This window comes from Macrobrachium rosenbergii, chromosome 9, assembly GCF_040412425.1.
Source record: "Macrobrachium rosenbergii isolate ZJJX-2024 chromosome 9, ASM4041242v1, whole genome shotgun sequence".
NCBI classification, from domain to species: Eukaryota; Metazoa; Arthropoda; class Malacostraca; order Decapoda; family Palaemonidae; genus Macrobrachium; species Macrobrachium rosenbergii.
This window is the reverse complement of record NC_089749.1, coordinates 10,215,162-10,227,661: the sequence shown is the minus strand read 5'-3', so window position 1 is coordinate 10,227,661 and position 12,500 is coordinate 10,215,162. Positions and strand designations below refer to the sequence as shown.

The window sequence follows — 12,500 nt, the reverse complement described above, 5'->3', positions numbered from 1 at the left end:
CACACACACACACACACACATATATATATATATATATATATATATATATATATATATACTTATATGTAAGTCCAGTTCTCATCTCTGTATTTACGCATATAAATGTTATATATTCTCTCTCTCTCTCTCTCTCTCTCTGTCTCTCTCTCTCTCTCTCTCTCTCTCTCTCTCTTTTCCTCCTTTCTTTTCCTTCCTCTCTTCAATACCGGCCCGACTCTCAATCAATGCACCAAAAAGATTCGTGAAGTGAGTGACCTTTGGCATCAAAGGTAGAGATAATTAATATCAACATACCATTCAGGAAAGAATCTCCCGCCTCGCATTTTCCCTCGCGTTTAGGCAAAGGCTGCGTCTCTGTAGTTCTGTATTCACAGAGAGAGAGAGAGAGAGAGAGAGAGAGAGAGAGAGAGAGAGAGAGAGAGAGAGAAAGGTCTGTGGGTGTTTGAGTAAGATAGAGGCTGGGATCGACAGCTGGGCTAGACATGGATTACTGGAATGGAGGATGAGATTATGTATGGGAATGAGCGACTGAGATCAAGAAAAGTGGGAAATATTGACATACGGAAAATTGGAAATATAGAAATAAGGAAAATGGAAATTATAAAAAACAAAGAAAATGGGAATATAATATTAAAGAGAATGGGAATAAACAAATTAAGAAAATGGAATTAACAAATTAAGAAAATGGGAATTAACAAATTAAGAAAATGGGAGATATGTATACGGAAAATGGGAATTATGAAATAAGAAAATGGAAAATACATAGAAAATGGGAAATATACAATTAAAGGAAATGTCAAATTTATTAATGAAGAAAAATGGGAAATATATAAAGAAATTGGGAACTCTACAAATAAAGAAAATGGGAAATATATCAATAAAGAAAGTGGAAATATATATACAGATAATGGGAAACGGTAGAGAAAATGGGGAATATACACATGAAGAAAATAGAAAAGATACAAATGCACAATATGGGAAATATACAAATAAAGAAAATGGGAAACATACAAATAAAGAAAATGGGAAATACACAAATAAAGAAAATGGGAAACATACAAATAAAGAAAACGGGAAAAGCAAAGATAAAGAAATGGGAAACATACAAATAAAGAAAACGGGAAAAGCAAAAATAAAGAAAATGGGAAACACACAACAAAAGAAAACGTACAAAGTAAACATTAAAGCGTTAAAGTTATACGCCAAGGATGAAAAGGTCGAGAATTCCTTCATTGCAAGATCACTTGCAAAAGCTTAAGACTTTCTCAGAAGGCTACAAAGAACCTAATTTGGCGTGGGCGTATGAATGGCACTCTCTCTCTCTCTCTCTCTCTCTCTCTCTCTCCAGAGTCTATACGATTTGGCTTCGCTGTTTATTTGTGTCAACATTCCCGTCTATCCCGCCGGCGGAATTTTTCGCGAAACTGGAGATGGAAACCAAATATTAAAAGGTCATGAAAACCAATGGGAGAGACTTATGCAACACTCATTGAAATGCGATTGTTCCCATTTTACGGCCTGGAGATACTGTTAACTGCGGCGGCAATTATCTCTTTCCCTTGCTATGCATGTGTACGTTTTGCGTGAGGGCTACACAAGAATACACAGTTGCAAACCCACGCAAACACACACACACATATATGTATATATATGTATATTTATATTGCAACATTGTCCCCTGTCAATACCTGGCCATGTGACCACCTCGAAAAGACAGATGCTGCGGGCATACAAGCCCACAAGCTATGCATGGAGTTGGGCATGGGGCTAGCAACCTCATCCTACAAATACCTGGTGCTACCCACCTATGTTATGTATATATATATATATATATATATATATATATATATATAATAGAGATAATTCACAGACTCGATTAGCTATTCAGCGGCCTAATCTTCCAATCGGTAGATTTCCTAATCAATACCCCACCCAATAAATATATAGATTAGATAATTCACTGACTCGAATAGCTAATCAGTGGCCTGATCTTCCAATCAGTAGACTTGCTTTCCTAATCAATACTCTACATAGTATATCCACTGATTAGATACATCATCACAGACTCGATTAGCTGTTCAGTCGCCTGATCTTCCAATCAGTATATTCCTAATCAATGCTCCACCTAATAAATACATAGATTTGATCATTCACAGACTCGATTAGCTATTCAGTGGCCTAATCTTCCAATCAGTAGCTTTGATTACTCACCGTAAATGTAAGAGAAGACAATGACTTCGCAAAGGCAAGCGAAGATTATGGGGACAGGTCGAATAGGTGTCCAGGATTAGCGTGACGTACATTCCTCCCTGGAAGTAATAATAATAATAATAATAATAATAATAATAATAATAATAATAATAATAATAATAATAATACCTTTAAATTGTCACAAATTATGTCAAGAATCTAAGACACATCATAATAATAATAATAATAACTTATGACAAATATAATAAGACACTTACATAATAATAATAATAATAATAATAATAATAATAATAATAATTAAAATACACAAATTTATGTCAAGAATCTAAGGCACATAATAATAATAATAATAATAATAATAATAATAATAATAATAATAATAATAATAATAACTTTAAACAGAAATTATGTCCAGAATCTGTCACTTACATAATAATAATAATAATAATAATAATAATAATAATAATAATAATAATAATATCAGAAGTGGTAGGAAGAACGATTAAAAACGTTATATCATAATGTTTCTCTATCTGCTTTGCTTTTAAGTACGGGAACGATTAGAAAACAATAACACAACGAATAATAGTAGCAATAACAGCAATGATTATAATGTAATAAATACACTAACGGTAATAGTAGCAGTAGTAGTAGAGTTGATAGTGCTCAATTACGGTAATAGGAAACGTACAAAAATTTCATATTATGTGTCATGGGAAGATACAACCTTCATATTATAATGGCTCGTATTCAATATTACATAACGCCTCTAGGGAATTATGTAAGGCTTCAAACTCCACTATTTTCATATAAAAAAAGATGCCCACACCTTCAGCAGCAACGTTGCTATCATGCGTATTACGCCAACCCTAACGGACAAGTGAAGAGACTTGCTATCACGCGTATTACGCCACCCCTAACGGACAAGAGGAGAGACGAGTTTTTAAAAAGTAACGGTCGGCTTTCTCGGCCAATCAGCGCATAGCAGCGCTGGCCAATGAGCTGGTTCATGGGGTCTGATGGTCGGATAGGTTGGCTTAAAGCTGATGATCTCTCAGATGGTCGGGAGAGACAGGAAGACCCTGTTTTAGCAGTTCTTGGTGTATCTTGAGCAACCGTTCCTCTTCTTCTTCTTCTTCTTCTTCTTCTTCTTCTTCTTCTTCTTCTTCTTCTTCTAAGGCGTCGTGGTCTACTTCTAGCTCGTTTCTGGGTCACTGACGAGGCTTATTTATAACTAGGATGGCGTAAGAGGCGGCGTGCTTTTATCCTCGTTCTGCGAGGGACCTAGATTCACAAAACTGCCTAAAACTAGCCGGATCACGGCCAGAAGTGACGTGGAAATTTACGGCATATCTAAGTACTTGGAATTGGAATACATTACTTAGGCCAAAGGCCACAAGCACTGGGACCTACGAGATCATTCAGCGCTGAAAGGGAAACTGACAGCAAGGAGGTTTGAAAGGCGAAATAGGAGGAAAACCTTTAGCAGTTGAACTATGAAACAACTGTTAGGAGAGGGTTGAAGAAAGGAAGATGGAAGTAAGAGAATATGAACGGAGGTACAGTAAGAGGAACGAAAGAGGTTGCAGCCATGGGCCGAAGGGACGCTGCAAAGAACCTCAAGTAATGCCCACAGTCCACCGTGTGAGGTACACTGACAGAATTACCCCTGTAGGCAGTGGTACATCTATTTGGGACCTCTCCATTCCGGAAAAAAAAGTCGGCTTCACAAACACAGACACAAAACCCAAGTCTCTTAGGGACGTTCACATCAGCCTTCAAACAACGTCCTTCGTTGTTCCTCGCCACAAAAATGAAAAAAAACAGCTCGTTCTCATGGCCTGGCGGTGCAGAATAAACAGAGTTTCTTCTTTGACCTTCAAAGACTCGGTGCCCTTTTGTAAGAGGGCTTCTGGAAGCCCGTTGTAAACTCTTAACGACTTGGGGATTTCTGACCAACAGAGTTGCATATACACTTTCGGAGGAGGTCTCGGCGTGGCTTGCAATTCTTTCCTCCGTTTTTTGTTAAGCTTTCAAGCGGAGTAATAGCTTACAATCAAGGATATGCACTCTTGTTGACAGGTCATGCAGAAGGAAGTCACAGAAGTCTTGGGTAAAAATGAAGCAATTTCAGAGTCAAGACGAAGAAGGAGAAGAAATTTACAGAGCAAAATATTTCGATATTCGGAATATCTCACCCATTTGAAATATTTATATACAGTATATTAATGACCTTTCCCTCTACAAGAAGACAGATACACCTAGTGAGGGAAAAGCCAAGGTACTTAAAAATACAAGGAGAAATCTAAAGGGAAGAAGAAGTATAATCTCCTTGGGAGAAACCTGACGCAAAGTACGTATCCTAGAAAGAAACGGTTCGACGTAGCTCGATAATCTAAAGAGCAATACACAAACAAGTAACAAATGCACCTAAGTTTCTTCAGCGCAATCGAGTTTTCTGTACAGCATATCATCAAGGCCACCCAAAATAGATCTATCTTTCGGTGGTCTCGGTATAACGCCGTATGAGCCGTAACCCATGAAACCTTAACCACAGGCCGGTGGTGGCCTATCCTATATCGTTGCCAGAAGCACAATTATGGCTAATTTAACCTTAAGTAAAATAAAAACTACTGAGGAGGCTAGAGGGTTGCAATTTGGTATGTTTGATGATTGGAAGGGGGATGATCAGCATACCAATTTTCAGCCCTCTAGTCTAAGTAGATTTTAAGATCTGAGGGCGGACAGAAAAAAGTGCGGACAGAAAAAAGTGCGGACAGAATAAAATGCGGACGGACAGACAAAGACGGCACAATAGTTTTCTTTTACGGAAAACTAAAAAGTAATTTCTCATTAACTTCAATAGCAATACTCGTTAGCATTTACCAATACATTACCTCATACAACAAATTACTTATCTATGCTCATTTTAAACGTGAAGTTGAAGAGGTACCTGCTAGTTTTCCAAAGGTATGGGTAGATACGACTAGATTTTATTAAATTTAGGCCGTCAAGCCTACCTCTGCGGAGGTGTGGTGGTTAGAGCACGGAAGCGTGAATGCCATAGGCCTAGACTCTTATAAATCTGGAAAATTGGTGAGGCCTACAGACGCGTAGGAGTAAAATTTCGTTCATGGAAAAAATTTATATATATATATATATATATATATATATATATATATATATATATATATATATATATATATGTATATATATATAGTGTTTGTGTGTGTTGTGTGTTTTACATTTATATATATATATATATATATATATATATATATATATATATATATATATATATATTACATTAGTACTTCTGAGGTTTTATATATAAGGTGAAGACTGAGAATTATTTCTTTAATTTTCCTGTTTTAAAAATGAAGAAGAAAACTGATTAATATATTTCTTCAATATACTGTGTATAAATATAAAAACAATATATCGATTATACATATATATATATATATATATATATATATTATAAAATACTGTTTAATCCAAAATCCTCCAATCTTATCACTAATTCATTTCTCTTTGAAAACCACACCCCTTCGAAAATTCGGGAGTACCGTTCATACCAAGTTACCGAACTTGCACCAAATCTGTCTTTGGACAGAATATCTTATCGAACTGAATATAGAACTTAGGCCAAATGCCAAGCACTGGGACACCTAAGAGGTCATTCAGCGCTGAAACGGAAACTGACAGCAAAAGGTTTGATAGGCGTAACAAGAGGAAAACCTCAAAGCAGTTGCACTATGAATCAATTGTGAGGAGAGGGTTGAGGAAAGTAAGATGGAAGAAGGAGAATATGAAAGGAGGTACAGTAAAAGAAACGAAAGAGGTTAGGTTAGGTCTCCGAAAGGCATTGGTTGAAAGTAGGTCGCGATCGAGGTAACGCGGCTGGGAATGTATCTTTTACCTGATGAAAATAAACACAGTCGAGTTGTAATGACGATTTTCTAACGCTAAGTTCATAATAATAATAATAACACATAATAATAATAATAATATTATTATAATTATTATTATAATATTATTATTATTATTATTATTATTATTATTATTATTATTACTATTATTATTAGGGCTATAAACGAAAAACAGAAACAATGAGAATTTATAAGGCATAATAATAATAATAATAATAATAATAATAATAATAAATACGAAAACAGAAACGTTTAAATATCCCAGTGATGATGAGAATTTATAATAATAATAATAATAATAATAATAATAATAATAATAATAATAATAATAATAATAAAAATACTTTTAATAAATATATATAACTAATCCAGATATAAAAAAATACCCATGACCTCCATACAAAAACGCACCCAAAATAAAAAAAAAACTCCCTTTTAATAAATAAAGCATTTAAATGATCCAAATATGAAAGAAAACACCCAAGACCTCCCCACAAAAACCCACTCAAAATAAACCCCCCCCAACCCAAACCAACACCACCCACCACCCCACCCACCCACTAACCAAGAACACCCAGCAGGTGGCCGTTAAGCGCCCCCACACCTGAGGCCCAAACGAACGCGCCGCCCGGACGGGCCAATTTAAAGGTAGCGGCCCAACTGAACGCGCCGGCCGGGCGGGCCAATTTAAAGGTACTGACACCCGAGAAGCGGCGGCCGCCTGGCACTGTCTCTTTAAAAGGCACAGTGCCTGACTGCTGCTGCTGCTGCCACCTGACTCCTGCCTGACCGACTGACCCTGGTGCAGCAGAAGAGAGCCAACAGGAACATGACGAGGCAGGCGACGAAGGTGAGGGCGCCCTTGCGGTTCCGCCGCCGGGGGAACTCGTCCATGAGGGATTCCGTCATCGCCTCGATCTGCAATGAACTGGTTGAGGAGGGAGGAGGAGGAGGAGGGGGAGGGGGGAGGGAGGTGGGGGTTGGAGGAGGAGGGGTAGAGGGGAGGAGGAGAGGAGGTGGGGGTTGGAGGAGGAGGAGGGAGGAGGAGGAAGGGAGGAGGAGGAGGAGGAGGATAGGAGGAGGGGGAGGAGGAGGAGGAGGAGGAGGACCAGGAGTGAGGAGGAGGAGGAGGAGTATTGGAGGAGGAGGAGGAGGAGGGGAGGAGGAGGGGACAGAGAGAAAGAGAGCTTGGCGTTATTGTTGAGGTATTAGGTTTTAGGGTACTCGTTTACTCTTAATTTTTCAAACAATTATATGTGTATCTATACATACATTTGCATATATATATATATATTATATAAATGCATATATATATATATATATATATATATATATATATATATAAAATATATATAATATATATTTACATATATTAACATCAACAAACTGTCTTAACCTAACTTGAGTTTATCATTTATTTTTCAAAATGTGCACAAATTCTTGCAGAATGATGACAATATGCAAAAATAATTAACATTTTTTTATCACAAATGTTTGCACACTCACTCTGAACGAGCAAGTTATTGTATGAGAAATTGCACCACAATTACTGATTATCCAAAGTTACACATTAACATGGAATGAGCTACAAAAACGTAAGAATGTACTTATCTATTTTAATATTTAATCATTATTGAAAACGACTGCACATTCACTTGGAATAACTAAAAAATTATAGAAAAAAATTTATTCTTTACCAAAAATATGAATCACACCATAAATATTTAAGAAGCCTTAATCAAATGCAAAATGAATATCCCAGAAATTGTCAAGAAATCATCATTCACCCATTCACTCGTTATTCATCAAGGTTTCACATCCGTTCATTATTAAAGAAGTTTGAATTGAACTGAATATAGAATTTAGGTCAAAGGCCAAGCACTGGGACCTATGAGGTCATTCAGCGCTGAAAGGGAAATTGACAGCAGAAAGGTTTGAAAGGTGTAACAGGAGGAAAACCTCGCAGTTGCACTATGAATCAATTGTTAGGAGAAGGTGGAAAGTAAGATGGAAGAAAGAGAATATGAAAGGAGGTACAGTAAAAGGAACGAAAGGGGGTTGCAGCTAGGGGCCGAAGGCACGCTGCAAAGAACCTTAAGTAATGCCTACAGTGCACCGCATGAGGTGCACTGACGGCATTACCCCTCTACGGGGTTAAAGAAGTTTCCAAACTCCCTTAAACTAGGTCTCACAGCCACTATATCTGACCTACTAACCCAAGAATCCACAGAACAGTAGGCCTACGGTCAGAAAAAGTGAAAAATATACGACCAAGAGGAGAATAACTTAGGCCTTAGGCCTACTTGTAGCAACATTACCATAATATGGCGAATGACCCAAGTCAAGGTTTTAAGTTTTAAGTGAGGGGGGGCCCATAAGCCGTGGCCTGGTTTTCTGAAGGGCGTTTTTTATCTTTATGAATAAATTTACTTAATTTTTTCTATCTCCGTTTGTTCGTGTAAATTTGCTTAATGTTTTTTATTGCCATTTATTTATTTGAGTTTGCTTATTCTTTTTTAGCGTTATTTATTCAAAGCTGCTTTTTATTTGCCTCCATTTGTTTATTCAAATTTGCTTAAATATTTCTGTCTCCTTACGTTTATTTATCATTTCTTTATTATTTCTTTGCTCTCTCTCCTTCTTTCACACGTTTGCATTTTATGTGGAAGCCTGATTTGCCAGTCATTAGCTATGAGTTCTAGCTCAAAGAAGAAGAAGAAGAAGAAGAAGAAAAAGAAGAAGAAAAGAAGAAGAAGAAGAAGAAGAAGAAGAAGAAGAAAGAAGAAGAAGAAGAAGAAGAAGAAGTAAGAGGAGGCCGTGAAGAAGAAGAAGAAGAAGAAGAAGAAGAAGAAGAAGAAGAAGAAGAAGAAGAAGAAGAAGAAGAAGAAAAAACTAAAGTTGTTTCTGACTTACCACAGAACCAATACCCAGGAAGAACAACATGAGGAAGAACAACACGGACCACAGGGGAGACAACGGCAGGAGTGACAGTGCCTCTGGGTACGCTATGAATGCCAAGGCTGGACCTGGAAATAATAATAATAATAATAATAATAATAATAATAATAATAATAATAATAATAATAATAATAATAATAATATTTTAAAATAACAATAAAGATAATAATAATAGTAATTTAAAGCAATAATAATAATAATAATAATAATAATAATAATAATAATAATAATAATAATAATAATAAACCAATGCCAAGGCTGGACCTGGAAATAATATAATAATAATAATTTAAAATATTTTAAAATACCGGTAATAATAATAATAATAATAATAATAATAATAATAATAATAATAATAATAATAATAATAATAATAATAATAATAATAATAATAATAATAATAATAATAATAATAATAATAATAATGAAGAAGCACTTACTAGGTGTACCTCCAAATGCAAGTAGTTTTAATAAATAATGAAAAAATTCGACAGATTTACTTCCCAAACCCTACAAAATTAAATGAAAACCTCGTCAGACCTTCCAAATGCTAATAATACCGACAACTAATCCATTTGTTTACCCTGTTCCAAAAGCGGACCGCGCATGCGCAGAAGGACGAAGAGCGAGAGGTACCCCCAAGGCGGTCTGTTCTATCCACGTCAATAAAACCCATTGCCGAGCTTATATGAGCAATCTCCTCCTTTTTTCCCCGGGTTTTCTTGTTATTATTTCCCAGGGGGGATTGTGGGGGATGGGGGGATTGTGTGTGTGTGTGTGATTAATCAACAAGAGGAGAGAAAGAGAGAGAGAGACAGAGGAATATGACAGCTAATCCCATTCCCAGTCTCTTAACGAAGCGTCCAGACCTCCAGCAAGATCCTCGGAATCTAATTCCAAAACATTATTTGAAGACGTAATTCATTTTGTGTACGAGAGAGAGAGAGAGAGAGAGAGAGAGAGAGAGAGAGAGAGAGAGAGAGAGAGAGAGAGAGAGAGAGTGTGTGTGTGTGTGTGTGAGAGAGAGAGAGAGAGAGAGAGAGAGAGAGAGAGAGAGAGAGAGAGAGAGAGAGAGTGAATGTGTAAAGAGAGTGTGACAGAGAGAGTATGTGTGTGTGTGTGTGTGTGTGTGTGAGAGAGAGAGAGAGAGAGAGAGAGAGAGAGAGAGAGAGAGAGAGAGAGAGAGAGAGAGAGAGAGAAAATGAAGAATCGTCAAACAGATTAAGTCCCATCTCGCAGCAAATGTCAATTACGAGCCACATGCAGAAATGCAACTTCTTAGAAACGAGTTCCCATTTTTCATTTTTTTGGAAGGCCGGGTCGAGGGGGTTTAATGGCCTTCTTGGGGCGGAAGAATAATGACCTTCTGAGGTGTCCTCCGAAAATGAAGTCTGAAAGCAACGAGACCTCGTCCTACTTCTGGGAGGAGGAGAGAAAAAGTGTTACTTGAAGAGGAAGGTACTACTTAGAAGTTAAGCTTTCAGGCTTGTAAGCTTACAGAGTGCCTCTCAGCTTCTAAGCTTTGAAAGTGCTTCTATATTTCTAAGCTTACAAAATGCTTTTAGGCTTTTAAGATTATAAAGTGCTTCTAAGCTTACAAACTGCTTCTAAGCTCACACAGTGCTTCAAAGCTTATACACAGTGCTTCCAAGCTTAGAAAGCGCTTCTAAACGTCAAAGCTTTGAAAGTGCTTCTATGCTCCTAAGTTTAGAAAGTGCTCCTAAGGTTCTAAGCTTAAAAAAGTGTAGCCTGTATGGTAGGTAAACGTAGAGAAGAATAATATATTTCTGGAGAAGAATAAGTTACAAAGGAAGTCATCTTTGGTGGAGAATGCCCCTTGAAAAATGGACCATTGCCATTTCTGGCCCGGTAGATTTAGAGAGAAAGATTTTACACGACCTCACCCGGCTTTCATTATTTCTTCATAATCTTCCCCTGGGAAGTGGGGGCGTGGCCCCCCCAAATGAGCAAACTTGTATCTCCCTCTACCCAAAGGATGTTTTGCAACACGGTGTTTTGAATGATACAATGACTTTGGAATGTGCCATTGTATCCCCTCTATCCAAAGATGTTTTGAGATGTATGATGAAAATGATACAATGATTCAAGAGATGTCGAATATGTGAAAAGGTTACGCCACATATACATACATACATACATACATACATACATACATACATACATACTGACACAAGTCAAACTTTGGTCAAAAACACCACTCTGGGTTTCACCCCGAGTTAAAAACTAAACATACTCTGTTCCCGACAATTTCACAATCAATTAGCTAGACCCTGACCTTGACATTTGAGGCTGTGGGCCTTGGCGGCGATTTTCAGGTTCTTTTCTTATAGTAGTCAGTTAAATGATGATGACACAAAAGCCATGAGTCAATTACTAAAGAGTATAATGAGGTATCTATTGCACGTCGTCATAAAATAAAATCTTACAAAATTCACGGTGAATACGACTCTCCCATCACAGAAACATTGTAACGCCAGGTAAATCAACAAGTGAAAAGACACTGTGTCTCTAATGTGAGAGAATGGACCACCCCTCTCACTAGCATCTGTCGACAACAAACAATACGTATTCGAAAAAAGCAACGGGGGCTTCAAAACAAACGGGAGTTTTTGTGTGTTAGCCCGAACATACACAAAGCCTCTATATTCATGGCAAAACTAGGTCGATTTGGTCATACCAGCCTCAGAATTGTAAAGTTCTGACGTGTTTGCTGGTTTGTTTAGATGCTGCAAAGCAATGCGCAATAGCTTTTAGCTTTATCTTTTTTTAATTCAGGGAATGGGGGATTGGGGGAGGAAAATTGTGAAAAATTTTCAGATATCCGGTTCGGTATGTTCAGTGAATGATGATGAAATACTCTCTCTCTCTCTCTCTCTCTCTCTCTCTCTCCTCTCTCTCTCTCTCTCTCTTTAACACAATTTCATGTTTTTTCATTTTCAGAAATCTTTGCATTATTATTCCAAACGTTACCTACAAATATTTGTAAATATATAAAAGTAACGCGCTTATAAGAGACAAATTCATATACATATATCATATATATAATATATATATTATATATATAGTATATATACTAGATATATATGTATATATATATATATATATATATATATATATATATATATAGATATGTATATATATATATATATATATATATATATATATATATATATAGTATACACACATATATATATATATATATATATATATATATATATATATATATATATATATATATCTAGTATACAGTCAACAGAAGAACAATAACAACGAGAAAGATGGAAGCATGGCCTCAGAACACTTTAAAAATGACTGAAATTTAACAAACATAAATACACATTCCACTATCCCCCAGAAGACTTGAAGCAAAAAACAAAA

At 36.4% G+C, this 12,500-nt stretch overlaps 1 protein-coding gene across 1 annotated transcript in view; it reads right to left on the bottom strand.

Moving 5' to 3' along the window:
• LOC136842169 (sodium- and chloride-dependent glycine transporter 1-like) overlaps positions 1 to 12,500 on the bottom strand; it is a 54,308-nt gene that overhangs the window by 6,170 nt on the left and 35,638 nt on the right. Inside the window, 5 exon segments of the mRNA XM_067109528.1 lie at positions 2,212 to 2,267; positions 2,269 to 2,309; positions 6,942 to 7,061; positions 7,521 to 7,529; positions 9,057 to 9,169. Coding sequence (XP_066965629.1) covers positions 2,212 to 2,267; positions 2,269 to 2,309; positions 6,942 to 7,061; positions 7,521 to 7,529; positions 9,057 to 9,169 — 339 coding nt within the window.